Genomic DNA, 22,809 nt, shown 5'->3' with positions numbered 1-22,809 from the left:
ATATCCTAGACGGACTATACTCACTCGTACACGGATCTCTGTGGCTGATTAGGCTCTATCATAAGGCATGCACGGTACTATATTATAGTATACCTGCCGTCTTTTATGTGGTCGCCCCCAAATCAAAAAGATTCGTTTCTACATATTATATTTCTATTTATTTCATTGTTCAAATTCGACCGAAAAGTGGCTCAATTATTTTTTTGGAGACAATCAAGTGCTCACGTATATTTTAAAAACCGCCAAACATCTGCCGTTTTCAGATGCTCCGTCTGTAGATAAGAAAAAAATGTTTCGCATCCAAGAAGATCACCCCCCACTGCTGCAATTGACACTGGCGTCGTCGACTTTTGAAACTTATTTCACGTGTGTTAAGAGCGCGTCTATATAGGCAGCAGCAGCACGCGGGAGTGTGCGGATAACAAGGCCCGATTTGATCAAAAAACATGGGATGAAAGCGACGGTATGTCTACGTCCTAGAGTTTGGTATATACAGACAAACAAAAATCTATCCCAAGAAGGGCTGGTTATGTTTTTCTTTTAAGTTGATAGACGCGGGAATTTCGTTCAACTTTTCAAGTTGCTTCAATGGTAGGAATAAGAAGGAGCACAGCAAACGTGCTTCCAAGTCATCGAAATAAACATGAAAGGTGGAACCATAGAAAAGGTAAAGAACAAAAGATAAAACGACAATACGAGAAGAGTTGGCTATGTACAGCATGGTAAGGGGGTGAAACTAATAGGGAAAAAGTAGAGTAGTAGTGAACTACGCCGCCAGCAGAGGATCAGTCGAGTGATCAACACGAGTGCCTTATTTTTCATACCATTCGAATAAATCTTTAAAATAAAATAATAAATAAAACAGATTTGTTTGCAGGGGGGAAACGATGAATGAACTTTGTGTGTGTGTGTGTGTGTGAATCGATTGGCTCGTTTATAAAAGCAAAGACAAAACTCGAGAGCCAACGGAGGACTCGGTATACTATATAACTTGCACAGCGATCCGGCGATTAGTTTTCCTCTATAGAAATTTATATGCCGAGGACTCGCAAACGGTTTCAACTTCACAGAGTTCTAACCGTGGCTTCAAAACACATCAAGACACGTGCCCTGAATGTTGTCGAGTGGATTTCGGATGGCCAGGATTTTTTCTTTTTCTTCCTGAGTCCTATTGCTCTTTTGTGATGTGGGTTTGTGATTCATCTCTCCGTATATAAGCATCCGCGATCGATTGAAAACAATTGGTAGCCAGTTGGTTGGTTCGTCGATAGTTTATGGTGATGGCTACGGTTAGTGGTTCCATTGATGTGAGACATCGCTGTATAGTAGGTACACGCAGCCAACAGATCACCGCTGACAATAAGAGCAATCAAATGTATACACACACAGCGGGACGACTGAGTTAACTTTGATTGCGGGTGACTGCATTTGGAGCCGGAGAACAGCATCTGAACCGTCCAAACAATGCCCCTGTTTATATATGTTTAGACGTAGTGTGTATGTGCTTGGAAGCGATAAGTTAAGTAATGACGCGATCAATTGCGCTTCGGAGTTAAGATGGTTATTTTCCTCCGCTCCGGAGTATTTATCTACACATAAATTAAACGGCAATAATTATTATACCGTTTATAGAATAATTAACGCAATTCATCCGAAATAAACTTTTAATGTATTGATGTATGATTGCCTAGCTCTCGAGGAAGTGTTGTGCCACTTGGTTGCCAATTGCCATTTGCCAATTGCCATTTCAAACGGCAAATGGTTACGCAACGTATAGGCAATCTAGCTTGTCAGCTAAAGTGGCGCAATGGGTATCATAGGCAATTCATAGAGAGAGAGTGACGACAATAAGACAGCTGTCTAGACAGTCGGGAAATAGTTCATCACTTAAGAATTCAACGCGCTATTGGGCTGGGCGTGATTTAATATGCGGCCTTGGCCGACAACAACTTTGTGACGAAAAACAAAACATCCAAGTTCAAAAGATTTTTTTAAAATTACATAAACGCGCGGGCTTTTTTTCCCCTTTCGTCTGGATGACCCTGACACAAAATCAAATCGATTTTGAATGTTCCATACATCAAAACTCTATTAATAATGGGCTCATCCCCTTTGTGAACCAATGACGGCTGGAACGTTTTGACCACCTATTATTATATAAAGTTATTTATAGGAAAGTGAACGGATACGCCCTGCGTATAATTTCAAGTTTTTTCTTTAACCCCCATCAAAATACGCAGGAGTTGCAATAATAAAAAAATGTGGGTGTATTTTATTCAGAAAGCTCACAACATTCTTTTATTTTGTATAGCCAAAGGCCATTAAAAGTTGTTTTTGTCACAGTGCAGATTTTGTCAATCATCTGTTGTGCCAACCTCCTTTTCACATACAGGAACTTGTTGCCAGCGCTACAGCACAATCAAGGAAAGTAAAAGGAAACAATTTGATTTCCATCTGAATAATGAACAAACTTCTCCGTATTTTTCCCCTCCACCGTCAGCTTATCTATCCAGGTGTATCTATCCATCGGAACTCTATCAACTGGAAGTCTGGAAACGTACCTTTTATTTTTCCTTTTTCCTGCTATATCGAGTTTCGATATACACACGGAGCGTGCGACACGACAAAGTGGCGAAACATAGGCCCCCACCCCCGTACACAGTTGAAGGAAAAATATAAGATAAGTTTATAACAAAAATAAAAAAAATAAAAAGGGCCAACTCTCCCATATATTTTTGCATAATCAATACGCCTTCCACTTTTTATTTTTTCGTGGAGTATAAAAGGGCGTTTCGATCGGCTGGTTGAACATGAACGCGCCAAGTCTCCGGTTGGAAGCGAAGTGTATAGAGCAGCAGCAGCATCACAGCGTTGACAAGACACACTCGATTCAAAATGAAACTCGTTCTGGTAGGTGATTTCCGTGTCATCGCTTTCGGTTTAGTTCGATAAGTAAAAACAACCGTCTCTAATGCGCTCTGATTGCACGCCCGTTTCGCCTTCACTATACTATACGTAGTAGGCAGAGGCAAACCTTTTAGATCGATTCACGTGAAATTCACTTTCTTTCTATCTATAGGCTCCATATAGTAGTAGTTTTTTTTCCACCCTCGTGCAGCTTTTTTATTTTTAATATCTGTATATTATTATTACGCAATCCTACTTTGAAATAAGCTATGGTGTGTATACTACGGCACATGTATATTGCATAAATCAGCTGTATTTTCCGCTTGGACGGATCGAGATGGGAATTGAATGAACTCCAGGATATCTATAGTTCTCGTCGACTTTTTCAGTTTGATTCTTATATATTATTTACCCACGACGCTTTTTACCGGAACACTTATATTTTTGTGCGCCAAATTTTGATTTTTTAAATCAATTTTTTAGATGGCTTTGGTTCTGGTGAGTTTGGCAATGCTGTCACCGATTCGTGCTGATGAGAAAATGACCAAGGATTCGACTGCTGACGATTTCGCAGCCGGAATGGAAGGATTGAACGTCGACGAGACCAAACATCGGCCAGTCTTCATCCTCCCCAGACCATTTCCGGTTAGCAATTTTTCAATAATAATATTGACTAAAAATGCCGTTATTCATTAAATTTTAATCATTATCGATTTTTTCTTCTTCTTATCTTATATAAAGGTTTACGGTGGCTACGGCGGATACGGGGGTTATGGTGGATACGGTGGATACGGCGGGTAATTAAAATAAGGCCTTTTATATTAAAACGTTTTTCTTGTTAAATGAAAAAATGAAATGAAATTTTTTTAACTATAGGGGTTACGGTGGTTACGGCGGCGGTTTCGGGTAATTTTAATTTACTACGAAAAGAATAATCTTTCGTGCCTTGCTAAATTGATGTACGTGTTTTACTTTTTGCAGAGGCTACGGCTATGGTCACAGACCATTTTACGGTTAAAAGGATAACGACTACTTGACAAAAATGGCTCTCTTCTGACTCCCTTTTCCAATTATTTCCAAGTGGCGTCTTCAGCTAAATGTAGTAATTTTTGATATCCGGATAACGTCATTTACCTTGAACACAATTACATAACAAGTGTTTTGATATCTCAACTTGTGAAAAATCCCGGTGCCTTATTCATTTAGCAAATACAAAACAGTTTCGCTTTTTAATTGCTTGCGTGTTTTTTAATACTTTCATTCTTTTTCGCATGATTGACAAAACATCAGCGGCGTAGAATACGTGAGTCTATTTAACGATAGAAACAATTAGCGCATATTTACATTCATTTGCCGTACCAAAAAAAAAATATTTCAACTTTCCAAATCTTTCAATTAACTTGTCAAAAGGTTGAGAACTCCACTACTGCTGAGCACTAAAAAAATAACAGTGCAAGCCTATAAATTGCGTATAAATCCAAAAGCGCTAGGATATACCAAAACTGGTTTGGATTCTTTCACGGGCATGTCACGAACGATAACACACAAGGTCATGACGATGCGTTTTTCGCAGTTCAAGAGGATGAATCGACAGATAATTAGAGAGCAATGACGTGATTAGATTGACAAGTGCAGTAGCAAGTCGTTCACAAATTTGCTTTGTCCTTTGTTGGCATTGTTAACTTTTTTCGCTTCTGCTATTTATTCTCAATCCATTAACAAGTGCGAAAAAGAGACGAACAATTTCTTCCTGTATAGCCTCAACTATTTTCCACTATTTTCCTTGTGTACAATTGACGTCATGTCAAATTGCTGCAGGGCGTGGGGCGGACCAAAGTTTCTTCCAGAATAAAGTGGCATATACCGGTAGTCTATACGGTAGAAACGACTGTGCACGTATTTCTCTCTTACGGTCCCTGATAATTGGAAATCTTTATCACTTAATTGCATTCATCCCCCCCCCTCTCCCCGTCGTAACTGACATCGAAACTTTTTGGGGGCGTACTGTAAGGTCTGTTGGGTACGGGCGGATAGCCGGATAGCGCCCGGAATTCAAAAGTAATTTCTAGCTTCTGGGGGGAAAATTCCATTGGTTTAAAAATAGCCGTCATTGCGCTACACACACATTCTGTTGGGTTGCACAAAGTTCTGTACATGATATTATGCCATATAATGTAGTACTTTCAAGCGAACGCATTCGATGACAAATAATGCACCAAAAAATGCAAAGAGTAATAACAAATTGAAGACGAAATGAGCTCTGAAGAAGAGCAACTCGGAAAAATAAAGCTAGGGAAGTAAGAAACCTTTTTATTATGCCAGAAAATGACTTTATTTATTACCGAACAGTCTGCTATTTCTTTTTTGCTGATCGCTGTCTGTTTTCTACAGCCAAAGGTCATCTCTGTCGGAGAGAGAGCAGAGGATATATAGAACAACCAGCCTTCTTTCTCACACGATTTTTCCCTACATATATAACTAAAAGAAATCCAGCCTCTTTTAATGACACTACCTTCTGTTGTCGAAAGAGTCTAGGCTTAGAAAAATTCCCCTCTTTGCGTCACTATATCAACTGAAAAATTGCCAATAACCTAAAACGTCTATAGACATGACGGTAACAAAAAACGAATAATAACGGCATCAGAGAATTAAAAAAAAAATTAATGAAATGTGAGAATTTTTGTTTTTCTTTTCCGTAGAATAAAAATATCTGTCGACATTCAGGAGAGCGAGCCGATTCGGGGTATTGTAATTTCAAAGTAGTTTGTAAACATCCCACGTGCGCGCATCTGCTTCCAACACGGACATTTTTATAATACAATATTTTATTTTCAAGAATAGTTGAAAATCAACTCACTTTTGTCTATATGTATATAGGAGTATAAATGCGAAGGAGGCAGCAGGGGGCTTTATACCTTCTAGCTTGCTTCTAGTGCCAAACTTTTCACACAAAGTTGGAATGTTCGTCCTACTTTTTTTGTGTGTGTGTTATGATTTTTGTAAAGGGCTTTTATAATCACATAATGCAGTCAAAACGGATTTCGGCTCGTCGCCTGAACCTCGGTTGCCTCACACGCCGGTGGGTGCGAATTTGTGTCTATAATATTATCAATTCGTGTGTGGGCCAAATCTTTTGTCAGCAGATCAAAATCCTTCGCCAAATACAAAAAATTCAGGTTTGTCACATGACGAGCGTTAACTTTTAGAGATGGAGAGAAAAAAAAAGGAAAGTGGTGGACTTACTAATGATTTGAACTAGGCCTTACCGGCGTTACATAATTATTGAGTTCACCGTGGTAGACCCACGCCTGCCAAATGAAAAAAGCACAGCTGTGACACAGTATATAGCGATGGGAAATCAGCTGTTTCCACTTTCCATCTCACCTCGAATGTGGGACGAGTTTGGAATGATTAAAGCGCTTTTAACATTTGGGTAATTAATTCCAGTCCACGAAGGTCACACTAAAGACTTTCACTGATCTAGTCATCCTTTATAAACCGAAATCATCACCGTAGATCAACTCACAACTGTTCGACACATCGACAGCAAAGCTTGAACATATCCAACTACTTTTCTAAAAACACCAACATGAAATCTTACGTAGTAAGTCACTGCAAATTCATTAAATTATTTTTCTTAAAACAAACTGATCGATTTCTGTTTAAACAGATTGCGGGTTGGATCGTGTTGCTCATCGGAGCCTTGTGCTGCCTGGCGGTCGACGCCAATCCTGCGACAGACTTGGAGAAGCCGGCCGGAATTTTGAGTCCCGATAAGAAAGAGCTAGCCATGGAGGGAACAGCGGACCAGTCGCCAGCCGAAACTAAGCACTGGTGGTGGTACGGAAAGGAGCACGACTGGGACAAGAAAAAGCACGGAGAACATCACGGCGAAAAATGGGAAGGAAAACACAAGAAAGTCTGGTGGTGGAAATGGTAGAAAGAGGAGACGATGAATTCAAATTATATAATACCGATGGTTGTTCAAAGTGTTTGTTTATATATACGATCCCCCCCCCTCTAATTTAGTGTATTCATTCTGATCTTTTGTGGTTTGAGTGTGCGTTGTACTACCGACATTGACAGTTATACTGACCGACTTCCAAGTACTATAACAAACAACGAAACGAGCAAGTAGTTTGTCTCAAATCTGATCTGTTGTGTACTCTTTTGGCTGCCCCTCTGTTTCCATGGCAACCGAAATGTCAAAGCAAAACAAAACCAAAATACACTCAATTGTTGAAAACGAATCGGTATTATTTGAAACTTATATTCCTACTGGGACTTGAATATCGACACGAAAATTCAAAGATGCGATGATGTCAAATCAAAATTAGTGGTCCGTATAACAATTTAGCGCAATTATTAATATATCTGGAACGAACTCGTATATATACTATCTCAAGTCAATGAAATATCTCATCTCATATCATCTGAAATTCTATATGAACCTCTCGACTGAATTTGAAATTTTATTACTTGGCAATTCTGAGTTGACGCACACTCAAACTGCTGCGCCTTTATCGTCAGTCACGTGCGATTGCTGATGTGACTGGGCATGCGATTGGGAGTTCTAAAAGAAGAAATCGCTGCCTAATATGCTGAGCGCATCGATTGTGTTCAGCAAAGTAGCAAACATCAAGTATGCTATTTATAGTTATTACATAAACCGCCATCTATTATATTATGGATGGAACATTGACATATAAATTCGATTGTTGGCTGTTTCATGACTCTACCGTTTGTTTGATCCAACAATTTTGACTACACATTTTGAAGTATAAGATGCACATTTGTAAACCGACAATGTCCAGTCTGCCATTTGTATACGCAGTTGACTTCCAAAAAGCAAATTCAGCCGCGTTGTATGAATTATGTGAAATTAAACCGCAGTTTATTTGGGTCTCAACTGGAATTCAACATGTTTTATCAGGTGGAAGTTATACTTGACGACAAAATGAATGACATATAACTTGTCCTAAACGGTTATATATTCAATACACGCCGGCTATATATATATATCTAGCTATATACTTTATTGGGAAATAAATATATAGTATATGACATGAACGACTATTTGTTTTTTGTTTGTTTGTTTGTTTTGCGTCATATATTCTATTTTTGGTTCTACTCTTATTCAAGTTCACTCTGCGACTATGTTACGCGGCGAATTTTATTTATTACGAAAAAGTTGTCGTCATTCGACTCATATGAAATTGCCGAACCGGAAAACAGGAGTCATAATTACTATTATATATACGTTGCAATCCACCCGCTGATATGGGTATAGTATATTCAAGTTCTGAGCCGCATTATGTGGCAATATAAAAGTTGTAGTGATACACAGAGCCGAACAAAATAATTTCCCCCCTTTCGTGATGAAAGGGAGAAAACGACTGCGCTATTCTTTGACATTCAAACATTGCTTTGACGGTCTCGTTCAATAATATTTCTGCGCTATAGTTGCGCGATGGAAATCGGCCGACTGTTCCCAATAAATAACACAGGACACACATATATAAATAGATAAATGTATGATACGTAGTTTGTCTCTGCAGTGGTGAGGTATACCGGAAGTCAAAATAGGCGCTAGCGACAGGCGCGCGGGTGAAGCCAACAGGCAAAAGGGATTGGATCAAATCAAAACGAATGGGTATCTATTTGATTAAATCATTGGCGGTGGGGGAGAGACGCGGAGCCAGTCGACTATGTGTAGGAGCTTCTCTGCTGGCAGTTTTATCGGCGCGTTGATTCGATCAAGACGAAATAGAAGAAACATGTAGAGAAAGTGGGGAAAAACGGAGGAGAGCCAAAGCAATTTGTCAACTCTCTTATATATATAGCCAGCAGCAGCAGCAGCACTTTACTGCGGTATTGCGCAACGAGGAGAGATTCATATCCATCCATATAGATATGCTATGGCTATATAGTTTCCTCCATATCCTTTTTTTCCAGTTGATGGACTACTATCTACGCTGGGCGGCATTTGCCCATCTCTTTCCATTTCGACTCGTTTCTAATGAATTTCCAGGCCATTCTCTTGGAGTGGGAGACACCAATCAGCCGCGCGTAAGTATAAATATACATAATCAGAATTTAAAAATAAAAATGGGATCATACGAAATAGGAGAAGGAAACGGAAAAAAACGGGATCAAAGTTCAAGGCAAAAGACTGGCCACTCCTTTTTCTTAAGATCCCCCACGACCTAAAAAATTCTTCTTGGGCGAGTGGCGCCCAAAGTTTTTTTGAAAAAAATGGCGGGATTTTCAAACGTCTTTTGGGGTTAACATTTATTGATGTTTTTGCGCGGTGCGCCTGACAATTAACAAGTCAACTCGTTTGTGTGTTTGTGTTAAAAAGGGTGTCGTCACCCGATTTGCGGGGGGGAATATCATTGATAGATTTGGCGTGATAAAAGGGCCGAGAAAATAGATTGCCTCCAACTCTACTATAGACTATCTAGCTAGACGCCATGGCATGAGACTTTTGGATCGATCGTATAGCCCACACAGCGGAGCTGGAATTAATCAAAAAATAAAGGAACAGAAAAGAAAAAAAGGCCATGATGTGTAGAATTCCGGCAGCGGCTCTATATGGAAGCACTCTGCCATCCTCCTTCCCCTTTGATCCTCGACCCCGGAGTAACATCATTAAATAATAGAATGTATAAAGCAAACAAGCATATATAGCACAAGCACAAGGACATCAGAAAAACAAAACACAGAACACCCCCCTCCCATTCCATCCCATTCCATCCCGGCTGGATGCTCTTAGAACATGGGCACGGTGATTACGGACGGACGAAAAAAGAAGAAAAAAGAAAAAAACATCTCCGACACATGTTCTGACGCCTCTCATGATATTGATAGGACCCTCGGGCCATGGCCAAAGGCTTGACATTGTTTTGTAGAGCTAGAAAAAATGGTATACATTCAAGATAAACAAAAACAATCAACAGTAAGGCATCGACAATCGAGACGGAATCTGGGTCGATCGACCCTCTCGGCTACTGTGGAAAGAAAAGGAGTTTTTCTGTACATTAACACTGCGTCAAATGATGACAGAGTAGACATATGATGATGCTCTATACGCCCTGTCTGTAATTCACAGCATTAATATGAATTGAATTTCGATTAGAAATGATCGGAAAACCAGCGGCAGCAAACATTTCCCCTGGCGTCAATTGATATTACACAAGTTGATGAAATATTTAATCTTTGATTTACGTGTGTCTATCGCTGTGAATTGACGTTTCCGAGAGGATCAACGACCTGCTGCTGCCAGACGGTTCCCAAAAAGTTTTACGGTTAGACGCCGCCGCTCGCCGCTAGCTGATCCAATAAATATGTATTAAAAGACGGACTAGGAAGTAAAACGTCAACTTGTCCCAAAAACCGGATGCATCTTTTTTTCCTCCCTTGTTTTCTATCGCGGCTGCTCTGGTCATCTCTGCGATGGCCAGCGGAGAGGGGTTGAAGAACCCGCTGGGGCCCGATATCAAATGAAAGGATCACCCGCGCCAAATAACCTATTGCCCAGCCGTCATTCACCCGCTCGCGATGAAACTGACATCTATACCGAAAATAAGCGAGGGTGGCAGATATATCTAGTCCGATCATCTCTCGGCGTCCAGCTACTATATTCGAATTCACTAGTACTATATTTATTAGTTCGCTGTATAACCTCGACTATAGAGGGTACAGCCTTTATATTAACCAGCGACAGCTGTGGCCTTTCGTTCAAGTTCAGTATGTTCTTTTTATTTTTCCTTTACTTTCCGGGGTCTATTGTTTGCTCCAATAGACTATATGACACACCACACCGAGAAAGTACTAGAGTACTTGTACTACCACCACCACCAGCGGTTCAAAGAGAATCCTACACCCGCGCGCGCCATTCAAAAATATATAAATAAGAAAGCGGAGAATAGACGTTCCAGTTCCAGTGTTTGTGTATAGACGAAGAGAGGGGGGTTTCCTTTTGGCATCAACAATCAAAGAATAATAACCCCCCCACAACATATAAATAGAACATACTCGGAACTGGCCATCGTTGACAGCAAACGGTCATACACATATATATACTCTACGCAAGAGTCTCTGCTTGAAATCAATGGGATATCCTCTTGCGTTGTGTCTGTCTGTCTGGGGCTGGCGCTGGCTGGCTGGCTGGCTGACTGCTGTGTACACACTAACTAATTGTTATGAAGTGTAAGTGCAGCTTTTTCCCTTCTTTTTTTGGCAGCAGCAGCAGCAGCTCTGCTATGAGGTTCATTGTATCAAACTCGCGTGTGTGGTGATGGCCATCTCCACAAGTCTACGCTGCTGGGAGGCTCTTATGTTCCCTCCTCTCTCTCTGCCACACATGTCGTCTATGCAATGCACAGTTTTCTTTTCTTTTCCTTTTTTTCACACAATCTTCTTTTGTGTTGTCTCTCTCTCGCCACGGTATAAATGTGTGTGTGTGTGTTCTTTCCGTCTCCCTTTTTTTTTATTATTAGGAGCCGCGTAGTAGGAGTAGTAGGGAGTAGTAGTATAGGAGCAGCTAGGAGCGCTGATGTTTCGAGATGGCACGACCAGACATGGGGAACGTGATGGTCCATTGGCCACCGCTATATTGTCATGACTTACTCGAATAATATACATTATACATAGTTGCATTTTTTCCTTTTTCTCTTTCTTTATATATTCGAGACTGCTGCGGGTCTCCCACCACAATGGCCGACTGCCAAGCCATTCAGTTTTGAAAATAAACTTTTCTCTTTTTTACTTCCAACCCAAAAAAAAAAAATTACTTTTTGCAAGAAGAAGGAGAACTTTATATACACACACGGACGTACGTATATAATTTGAATTCAACTTGGCATTTGAAATGGGCCGGGCGAGCGCAGTTTTTGAGGTTATTGTTGCTGGGGTCGGGGTCTCTTCTATATAGGCCCGGCGGGTCCCGCACGAGAAGAATGATGGACACAATGGAATTCCAGCGCGTGGTTACACGCGGTCGGGGGGGAAGCAAAAGTGGTTTCATCAAACGGGCGGTAAGAGCGCGTGATATACTTGAGGCTATTTCCTGAATCCCGCGCTACAGAGAAGAAGAAGAATAAATAAATAAATAAACAAAAATGGCAGGGGGGACCGAACGCTTAAAAGACGAGCTGTTCCATCAGCTGACTGCTTATTTAGAAAAGCTGATGGTCCTGTGCTGTGTGCTGTGAGCAATATCTTCAAAGTTGCAAAGTGTTTTCAGGATATGGCGAAGGCTCTTCTCACGAAAACGGACGTTTTTTTTTTGTTTGTTTTTTACACCCCTGCCCGTCCGTCCGACGGCCGTTTGCGCCGAATCCGAGTGTGTCGCTTTTTTCATTAGTCTGTGCTGGCGCGCGAGGGGCCACTTTCCACAAATTTCTTGGATAAGAAATAGAGAGAGCGGAGCGGGCGAGAGACGCGATCGTTGACGTCGTTTCTTGGCCGTCCTAACCGACGACTCGCAGTTTTTCCTCCCCGCCAATAAACGTGTTGATACGCTCGCCGCACGGATTTATACATCCCACAATCTACTATTATGTTCACAGCACAGCCCCTTTTGATATTGGTTTCAAAAGGGAAACAAAAAAAGCCTAAAAAATACGGCGATATCCTTCGACGAACCCGATACCTCGTCAAATTATTCAACTCACAAAGTTGGCCCATTTGATACATTTTTCAAATGAATAAATATCTACTCGAGATCTTTAGAGTGGAGTCCCAAACTTAGAGCGGGACGACCCCATTTCGATTTGGTGATACACACACAAGTTGATATAGAACTAGCAAGGGATAAATCAAATATAATAGGAGCTATAAATAGAGAGCGCAGTTGCATGCGAAATCAACGGGTATACTATAGCCCTGGTGAAAACCACACACACAATCATCGAGCTCTTCTTCTCTCTCTCTCTCTCTCTCTCAGCGGCGTGCCTATATCTATTTTATTGGCTGAGTGTAAAGTTTGGCGCGCCGGGGATCTCTCTAGATAGTAACGTCGCGTATTGGGAGAGAGTTTCGGGCGTGGAGAGACGATGAGAGAGACTATCCCGATGCAGGAGCAACACTGACTGATCGAGTGAAATAACGGAGCAGCAGCAGCCTAGAGAGCCCCCCGCCGCCGCCGGTGCAATAATGATGATGATGAGATGCCCCGCTCGCCGTGATGATGAATGATTGTATTAGCCGCCCCTCTTTGCTTGATGATGATCAATACATTAGAAAGGCCGACCAACCCCTTTTTTGCGTGGCGTCGTCCTATAAGGCTTGGTGTGGGGTTCTGCTTGTGTATTATGTGACAACGTCGTTTCTTATTATTTTCTCTCTCATTTTTTTTGTTTGGTTGTTGTTCGAACCCCTTTTGGGTTGTTGTTGTTGGCGGGGGGAAGCTTTCAATATGATCACGAATGACTCGGCAGGAGAGAGAGACAAGTCTCCGCCGTGCTGTGTTCCCTCAAGGGCGTGGTTGGTGTACACGTATAGACGGAAGTAGCTCTATATGTAAAGAGAACTAGCTGCTAGCCAGGGTGGGGCTCCATCAAGCTGTCGATCTGCCCACTGTGTGTGTGTGTGTTGACCAGACGTCAACATATCAAACCACCAAAGAGCAAATTATATTTTCGTTGGGCCGGCCACAAGATTTATACAGGATCGACCATCACCGGGGGAATAGACAGCCAGCCAGACTGACCATCGACAACGGCGATTTTCTAATATAATAAATCTAACGTTATTATTAATCAATTATCAGTTGGTCTTCTATCTATAGATAGATATCCCAGACTGGTCTGGTCTGTCAGTGTCCACATAATAGGTTGCCTTTTAAACCCCTATGGGCCTATATTCTATACATCAGCACAGCAGGACGGACATCCAATTGAAAGATGCGGCCCCAAAGATTTCATTATCCCATCGTCCACGGGAAAAATAAGATTTGGGGATGTCTCTATTTATACAGTATCGATTTACTTTTGGATCTATCCAACATCAGAGGGATAGGAAAACCGACGACCCGTATATATACCCCCCTCCACCTTAGACACACACAACACACAGACTGTGTGTGTGTGTAGAATTGCCTCTTTTTTTCGATATAATATAAGAACCTCTCATCGCCCATCTCTTTTCTCGTTGGCCAGGATTTTTCCCTTTTGAGTATCCCGCGCTTGTATAAATAAAACATCCGTTTTTCCCATGGTCCAGCCTCAGTCCAGCCCCAGTCCAGCAGCCGGTCGGCCGACCATTTTCGATATAACAGTCAACCAGTCAAACCATCACATACAACACAAAAGAAATAAGAAAGAAAAAAGTACAGAATGAACAAAAAGGAAACCTGATTCACCAAAGAGAGAGGGGGGTGAAACCTTATATTTTTCAAAGCGTCGGACAGCAGCAGCAGCCAGCCCGCTTGCCCAGTTTGATGGTCTATATATCGTCCCTCTTATTTTTATTATTCCTCCTTCTTTTCCTTCCCTTTTTCTTCTTTTCGAACGCGGCTCGTCATCGTGGCCAACAAAAATAACAAACGGACACGCGACCTTTTCCTATACAACAACCGGCACGCGCCGTGTGTGTCTATAGCGTCGGCGGGCGCGCCGGCCGCCCAACAATTATGTATAGGACTCCCTCCACCAGCAATGGTCCCCCCCCCCACCATTTGCAAAGCTCATTAACTTGATATAGGGCTGTCGCCAACGAGATTAATTAGTAGCTATCTACGGCCGCCCGTTTCTATCTACCATGTTTTGATTGACTGATTCGTGTCCCAAAAATATTAATACCTTCGTCCCAGCAGCAAAGCGGATGATTTACTTTTATTATTTTTTTTTTTTGCGTTAGAACTATACTACACAAAAACTGGCGTGACTTTAATATGAAAAACAAAGCGACATTGATTAGTCTAAAAGCTTTTTTTTCATTTTTTCCTTGACGAATTTAATCAGCACGAGCCGGGGAGATTTAAATATTAAATGACGTCATTCCCGGGCGGGCTGTGATGATGTGAACTTAAAAAACATTGGCGCTCGGCGAAATAGTTTTTAATTCAACGTGAAGAGGGAGGGGATATAATATAAGATGTAAACTTAACCCCACCGCAAACCGCCAAATGGTCGAGAGAAACAGCACAACAGGGATACTAAAAAACAAGCGGAGCTCGGCCATTTGAGATTGTAGAAACGTCTGAAAGTATCAACATGGATAGCTAGGAGAACTAACAAGAATAGTGCATCAGCGGAGCCGGGACAAGTGACGACAAATGGGCGTTCGATTGAATGGATTGAACCGGAATAGAAGAGAATAGAACCAAGGAAAAAAGGCCAGTCTAAATAATACTGAAGAAAGAAAAGAAAAGGAAAAGAAACAAAAAAGGACAAATATATAAAAGGAAAACGAGGGTGGTAAGGAGAACGAAGGATTACGACCATATATACACCAGTCTAGTAGTAGTAGTAGTGTACAGTAGTAGTCGACATGTACACTCTATAGTTTGACGGGGGGGTTTCTTTTGCTCCTTCTCTATATGATGACAATGGATCGTGAAGGGAGAAGAAGAAGAGGATGCAATCATTCCGGCTCGTCGTCTATATTCCAAGACTATTTATTCCATCTATACGCGCTACTAAAGTTTTCCTGTTCATGTCCTTTTTCTTCTTATAGTACAACAATGTCGGCCATCCATCCACAAATAAAAACATTGGGGGGAACTATCTAGAGGACTATATAGCGGGCGGCAGAGCTCTCCGGTTAACTGTTTTGGCCGCGGGTGTGCACGACGTCGACGAGACTGATGCGCACGGCAGGAGTCGCCCTAATAATATAAATAAAAAAATAAAGGGGGAAAAGACAACATATACTACAAGAAGGGGAGAAGAGAGCAAAAGTTGAATCAGTGCTGTGCAACTGTTACACGCTGATTATGGATGAGTCAATCATCGTGACTGGCTGTGGAGTGTGTCCACACACATAGAAAGATGGAGCGCGGCTGCTGGATCGAGCGCGCTAACTACCAGACGCCACTCATCAGTCGTTGGTTCGACACTAAAGAGGTTACACAACATTATCGATAGGAAATAAACGATCGTCGCTCACAGCGGGAGAAAAAAAGAAAAGAAAAATAAAAGAGCGGCCGATCGTTTTGTTATTTCCTCCTCTTGCCAAAACTATTCGTTCACGTCATTCGACGTGTCCCGGTTGATGGAGCGTAGGCGCATTATTTATATACAGCGCCGTCGTCGTTTAATCGGCACGTTATGATGACACCCCCGTTATATACAAATTTGTCGCTGCTGGGGTCCGTTCTCTTTCATATTTTCCGAGTTGTGATATTTAGATTTAAAAGCGATCGGCTTATTTTCGTTCACGTTGTTGTTGACTGGCTGAAGATGTTTGAAGAGTGTCGTGCATAATGGATCACAATTAAGAGGACCTTGATCTCCCCCATCCGGTTTTTTTCTTATTTTTTAAAAAGGGCTGCGGGGGTGTTGCGCATAATGCGCAAGCATGCAAATCGGTTGGGGAAATAATAAAAATAAAAATTCAATGTACAAAAAGGCGTTGATGTGTCGTCGAACTTTATTCAAAAGTAGTAACGAACAACTTTTAATAATCAAGCGCGCCCACACGTAACTCTTGAGCGCTTACTGGTGAGACACGGCGCCGAGGAGAGATTAGACGCGTAAATTAGTCGACGCCGTCTAATGTATTCAAATGAATAAAACGAGCTCTTTTGTATATATAATGTCGCCCCTCCGGTAGTTACGGTACGCATTTGCATATACAGAGACCAACAATGATATACGAAACGCCTATAACTCGTCTAACGCGAGGGGATACTAATTATAGAAATGGTTTAAATGTCAAACGTTTGAATTTTGGCGCCTTATTTCACAACTGGTTCAAAGAATTGCCACTCAGTCAACTGTTGCTGGACTCTCTCTCTCTCTCCACCACGTGAAAGGCATTACACACAGTCCCAATGATGTTCAAAAAAGAATGGCCATTTGACTCCACCCACATTCAAAATGGAAACACAAGATCCTTGTTGTTGACAGTAGATTGTCCCATCCAATCCGCGGGGCTTCGGTCGTTGTTACATGTATGAAATTGCTCTTTTGTCAAGGCAGGTTAATCATCAAGCAACGGGCAGGCCAGATAGATATATATGTATAAGACCCAGATATATTTTGGGACCCGATATATATGCCCTACGGCAAGTTTTGCGCTAAATAGCGACCGGCGGGGGGCTGGAAGGGAACGGAAGTTGTGAGCCTTAACGAGGCGCTTCCTCTCTCATCTTCTCGGTACAGCTCATTGTGTGTGTGTCGCCCATTCAGAAGCCTCTCGAGTTTCGACCGACGTGTCAAGTAACGAATATTACACCTCCAGCCAAACACCTCACATCTCTTTATTAGTCCGTCTTCCACGTATAGGCTATTATGTCTAAGCGCACATCCCACACCTGGGCCTCTAATTTTCTTTTCAAGATGTGACGAGAACGTTTAGGCTTTTTCCGGTGGGCTGTCCACTTGTGTGTCTTATATAAGAAAGAGGCTGAAAAGAACTTTTTTCAATTCAGTTGCACATAATGACAGTTTGAAAGTGTAGACGCAATCGATATACGTATTTTATCTAAGATTGCCGATGAGTTGGTTGATATTATATATATATTGTCTGACATGGATGTGTGTTGGGGAAGGGCCGGGCTTTGATCCGCGCACAGCAGTAGCAGCTGGCCGGAAGTGTGTGTGTATAAGCAGCCATCGTTGCGTGCGTTCATTTGTCCAGTGGGGCGAGGCGCAATCAAAGTTCGGTATGCCTTTGTCATGTGACATGTCAGACCTCCACGGCTCCGGCCCCCCTCTCTTGTCATCTTCTTCTTCTTTAGCTTTCACGCACGACGTGCGGGAGAAGAGCTATCCCATCATACATATAGCTACTACTACTACTCCAACATATTCCTCCTACAACCCTTGTGTTTCCTCATTTCCTTCTTTGATTTTTTAGATTTTCTTTTTTAAAAAAGAGGAAAAAGTTGACATTTCTCTCGCGCGTCTCTTTATAAGGACGCCCACTGATTTACACTCGATCATGTATATAGTGGCGTCGCGTGAAAGGCTCGTCCCGACGTCCGGTGTAGGTTGCACGCGGGCAGAAAAAAAAGGAAAAAGAAAAAAAGCCCCGCCCTTTTCTGCTGCTCGCGGAATCTGATCAGAGCCAATGTCTCTCATATGTTGTAGCTTCTTCCACCCTTCACATGTATACGTGTGTATCCTCCTCCTATTCGGCTGTGGGTCTTTTTTTGCTCTATTCCGGAATCCGTAAGACATCAACGTTATCTTAACACAATATGCAATCACTCTCTAGGCAGCACAGTCTACTGCCAGCATCAACTTGATGGATTTCGCCTTATGTGTGTCTAGATCAATGGGCTGGTGGGTGGTGGGGGGGCTGTAGAGACAACTCCCGTTCAAGATTGTCGAGCCAAATTGGAATTTGAAATCGAGTTAAGCTAAAAAAAACGACAATGACATCAAGGCCCTTACAGAAGCGGAGGAGGATAGGCCAAAAGAAATAGAAAAGAAATAAAAATACAAAATCTCATTCCGCTCTCGCTCGCTAGATAGATAGATATATAACTCCGGCCGTCTTCTGCTATTCCGTCTGTAAACACACAGTGCATCAAATATATTGGCTGGAACGCGGAAAATTTCCTGCCCTCCCTTTTTGCTGTTGGACTTTTTCGGGGTCCGTCGGTCGAAAAAGAATTCCAAATGAGAAGGTGGCATGAAATGAAAATACAACGTAGCTACAAGCTAGCTACAACGTAGTTGAGAGAGAACATGGCTTATACATATACATCTTTGTCATTCCGGCGCTCCTTGAGGAGCATCTCTATAACTTCGTTTGGACTATAGCAGCGCTGATGCAAAATCATCAGAGAAAATTAGACGCTTTCTCTAGTATCCTCGGCGACTGGACGAGAGGAGAACTTGGAGAGAGAGATGGATGTCATCTTTGTACTTTGGTGGATATAGATATCTGCATGGCGGTCCTTTTAAAAGGGGAGTCATTCTCTATACATATCCCCTCATGGCTATACATATTAACTCTCTCTCTATCTCTCTTCGGGTTTGATCCATTTGCCATTGGCTTTGGTCCGTCGCCGGCTTTTGAATCAAATTCCCCCCTTCCAAAGTCCAGCAGCAGAGTTTCCTCTTTATGTGTCTAGATGTGTATGTGCTGGACGCTCATTGAATTTGTCTTTGGCTAGATAATAATATATATATATTATAGATACTCTCCACGGACTAATGCAGGACTCTCTGGCTGAAGCGCGCGTATTTCAAATTCATTTTTTTTCCTCTTCTTGACAAGGTGTGCAGCTCTTACAGTTTTATAGAGGCGTGTATGTATGTACAGGATGAAAAGAGATGATGAGCCCAGCTATCGCAAAGCTTGTACTACATAGAATATTATTAGATGTGTGTATGGGGAAAACTGACTGGACTTGATGGGAAGGCGCGCTGGTTTGAATAACTTCCTCCTTCCACCCTTGTTGAATGGTTTCTCTCTCTTTTAGATGCCGGCCTCAATAGGAAACTCAAACATCTACTACTACTACTACTACTACGTACTACTAGCATCTTTCACGGCTGAAAAGCAGGAATACGGTATCCCGTTGGGGCCCGTCTTATTTGCCCGGCTACACTTTGTTTATGTAGTGAATGGACCTTGACGGATGCTGATGCCTAAATGTGTGTTCCTTTTTTCTTCCATAGGCTCTCCGCGCGTGGCCGTACGTGCGCATAAATATCCAAATAATTTATAGACGTCTCTCTCCCTTTTTACACCTATAGAATCGCGCATAATCGTGTTGGTCGACTCGATAAACTGTTTAACGAGCATGTTCTCAGGCCAGAAGAAAAAATGAAAATCAAGTTGATTCGGTGTGGCGCAACTTTTGGAATGATAACAAACTCGTTTCTAAAAAAAAAGTCTTGATTTTCTTTTGACTGGATGGATGGATGGGATGGGATGGACGCTGGATAGACTATTAAGACTCAAGTCATTGCACTCAACAGGATCCCGAAATGAGCGAAGCAACGTCTTTCTGCTGCTGCTGTAGACTTCATTAGGCAAATTCCTTGCCTTTTCGTTTTGAAACTGAATTCTCCGAATAATATTCCCGCGCGTTTTCCCGCTCCACCAAGAAGGCTCTCTCTCAACTTTACACACTATAGAGCACACACATCTATAATACATCCTCCGCGCCTCTGTGGAAATACCTTGTGCAGCAGCACACGAAATAACGGACATCAAAAGAGGGGGGATATAGACTTTCGACTGCATAATAGTATTGAATGAGTTATTGAGGGGTGGGGTGGGGTGGGGGGACCTTGTGTCTGCTGTGCTGTGCGCAATTTCGCTCCGTAAATATATTTCTTTGATATTTACATCTTAGTTGGGCCCTTTGGCCCTGTGTGTGTCTTTCTTCCCTCTTGATAATCAAGAATTCCGGCATCGGGAAAAAATGGTTAAGATAAGATCTTCCTCCAGCTCCAGCCCAGCCCCAGCCGAAAGCAAAATGGGTTAGATTGCTGATAGCCATCTTGATTGAATCACTTTCCTCTCTGTCAAATTTCGTCCCGTCTCAAGTCTGTCAGCATTAAGAAATATCTCGGGAATGATCTAATCCTGTGTAACACTATATAGCTCCCATAGTATAGACTAGTCGTCTAGTAGTATAGTAGCAGCTCTCCTATTCTTATCAAAGAGAGCCACCCTGCGCTGCACGCCGGGGGTGAAGTGGAACACACTCGACAACCCGTCCATCACTGTCTTATGCATCCCAGGAATTTGGGACCTTTTTGACATTTAACGAACATCACAGTGCTCAGCAGTCCCAGGTAGCTATATTATAGACTCTAGTGTGGCGCACTACTCAACATAACTCGAGAAATAAAATCGGCCATCAAACTAACGTTTATAAATATTTTACTTTTTTTCGCGTGTAAGCACCGACGGCCCGCCCATTTGCCATTTTGTTAAGGTTTCGCCTAATTTGACAAGGCGAATTTTCCTCCCCGGACATGTCAATGTGGGGTAGAAGAAAAACGAAAAAAAAGTCGTAAGGTATATCCGCATTGGCCCGCTTCCGTCTTTATAACATTATCCAAATCTCTATTAGCAGCGCTATGTATATACACTATTGAGGCTTCGCGAGATAATCTTCCCGACTTAATTTTGAAATTGACGTAAATCCACTCGGGTGCGCGCTGACGGCGGCCAAACTTTTTCAAAACTTTGGAAAAATCAGGTCAAACGGAATTTAAAAACTGGAAGCCTTAGATAAACTGTCGATATAGTTACGTAGTATAGCCTAACTAAATACAAGGATTTTCAGTTTTGATTCGATTTAAATCCCGGCGTGGTATTTTCCACCGCATTGGCGACATAATAAGAGTCAAAACATTCTATACATGGGGGGCAGTTTGTGGGTGCAATCAAGTCTAAAGTCTTGCTCACTCACCGATGAAGAGGAAGCAGACGAGAGCGGTTGCTGGCAATGCGGCGGCGTTGAAACTTGTAGATTCACGGCGTCGCTGACTGCTGGACCGACACAAAAAGGGAAACATCGTGACGTGTACGAGAGAGAGTCGAGAGAATGAGAGAGGGAACGCGCTGGGAGAATCAAAAGGAATTCGTCTTCGACTTGGCGTGACAGAGTCAAAACAAACGAGAGAGAAGAGAGAAGAGCCGAGCAGAGATGGAGTGTATGCGACTCGTCAGTGCGACACGTGAAACACTACTGAAGGGACCGTGGGCCGCCCAGTTGATGCAGTCGCCTATGTCGGCGTTATACAGCACCCTCTTCTCTTTCTCTATGCTTCTGCTGCTGCTGCTTCTGCCCGGAACATTATCAGAGCCCCCGCGTTGTTTCTACGCTTCGCTTGCTGGTGGCTGCTTCTCTACTCCTCTTTTCTCTACTCCTCTTGCCTCCCTTTTCCACATCCATATTTCAATGATGATAGGGGCGGGGCCCCAGTTCGTTCGTTCTTTCTCTCTCGTCCTCATGTTCCGGGATTTTTTCTTGTTTTTCCTATATAGACGCGCGATGGGTGGGGTGAGGGGGAAGAAAGGCGAAAAAATAAAAGGAACGGCGCTTCGACGACACGAGCTGAGATCAAGTGTGACAAGCTCACACAGGCTCGTCTAGGACATCCTTTTTTTTATTTTTTTTTTTAAAAAAGAACTCTCGCTTGTGAATAACACAGGTTTTTGAAAAAGAAAAATAACATCCCCCCATCCATCCCCTCTCCATCTCTTGTGTTAAATCTTTCTGCCTCTTTTCTTTTGCCCATCACCTTCGTCACGGGGAAAATTGCCGTGAATGCGCAAAGCTAAAACAAGAAGAAGAAGAGGACGACTTGAGAGGTGGACGTGAACGGTAAAACAAGGGCGGATCAAACAAAATAAAACTGTCGCTATTCACGCCGCGGGGACCACCAATGTTTTACCAGCTGCCTTCGCAATCAATCTCTTCTCTCTTTCCCGCCGTTTTTATTGTTATTATTATTATTTTCTAACTTTTTTTGATTTTTCAATTTTTATTTTGGGGGCGCCCATTTGACAAGTCGCCAGCGCACTCGATCCTTTTGAATTTCAAATTTTTGACCCCCGCGCGCTCAATTTGAGTAGAAAATTGAAATTGAAACGTAAGCGGACAGCTGGATTTTTTGGCGCATATCGAGTGAAAGATTTAAAAAAAAATCGGTAAATAGTTTAGACCTCGCCAACGTAATAAGGGAAAGTGTTCCACTAAGAAAAGGTAGTCCGGTTTTTGTGTTGGACGTGGGGGCGCGTGTTGGCGAATGCCAA

At 42.3% G+C, this 22,809-nt stretch overlaps 2 protein-coding genes and 1 long non-coding RNA gene across 4 annotated transcripts in view; 2 read left to right on the top strand and 1 right to left on the bottom strand.

Moving 5' to 3' along the window:
• The window catches only part of LOC124207027 (Down syndrome cell adhesion molecule-like protein 1 homolog), a 29,954-nt gene extending 8,033 nt beyond the window's left edge, over window positions 1–21,921 (bottom strand). Inside the window, exon 1 of the mRNA XM_046604272.1 lies at window positions 21,461–21,921. Within this exon, the coding sequence (XP_046460228.1) occupies window positions 21,461–21,566 (106 nt within the window). The 5' untranslated portion in view covers window positions 21,567–21,921. The remainder of the gene's footprint in view (window positions 1–21,460) is intronic.
• On the top strand, window positions 2,802–4,140 carry LOC124207028 (prismalin-14-like). 2 transcript variants are annotated; one of them, XM_046604273.1, is made up of 5 exons: window positions 2,802–2,910; window positions 3,391–3,552; window positions 3,649–3,704; window positions 3,784–3,813; window positions 3,889–4,140. In XM_046604273.1, exons 1-5 carry the CDS (start codon window positions 2,896–2,898, stop codon window positions 3,923–3,925), a joined length of 300 nt encoding a protein of 99 aa, XP_046460229.1. In that variant the 5' UTR covers window positions 2,802–2,895; the 3' UTR covers window positions 3,926–4,140. The 2 variants fall into 2 exon arrangements, with proteins under 2 accessions (XP_046460229.1, XP_046460230.1); XM_046604274.1 differs by having other exon boundaries at window positions 3,391–3,555; window positions 3,661–3,704.
• Window positions 6,373–7,157, top strand: LOC124207029. The gene is made up of 2 exons (XR_006879728.1): window positions 6,373–6,511; window positions 6,578–7,157. It is a non-coding gene; the product is annotated as an uncharacterized LOC124207029 (long non-coding RNA).
• Window positions 21,922–22,809: the final 888 nt, after the last annotated feature.

The sequence above is a fragment of the Daphnia pulex genome, chromosome 11 (genome assembly GCF_021134715.1).
Source record: "Daphnia pulex isolate KAP4 chromosome 11, ASM2113471v1".
In the NCBI taxonomy this organism is placed as follows: domain Eukaryota; kingdom Metazoa; phylum Arthropoda; class Branchiopoda; order Diplostraca; family Daphniidae; genus Daphnia; species Daphnia pulex.
Note: the sequence above shows the minus strand (reverse complement) of the source record. Positions and strands in the feature narration are given on the sequence as shown.

What these genes read in the sequence shown, in the direction of transcription:
- LOC124207028 (XM_046604273.1), top strand. An exon ending in GGATACGGTGGATACGGCGG is followed by an intron (nt 3,705 to 3,783) that starts GTAATTAAAATA and finishes TTTTAACTATAG; the next exon opens with GGGTTACGGTGGTTACGGCG. An exon ending in GGTTACGGCGGCGGTTTCGG is followed by an intron (nt 3,814 to 3,888) that starts GTAATTTTAATT and finishes TACTTTTTGCAG; the next exon opens with AGGCTACGGCTATGGTCACA.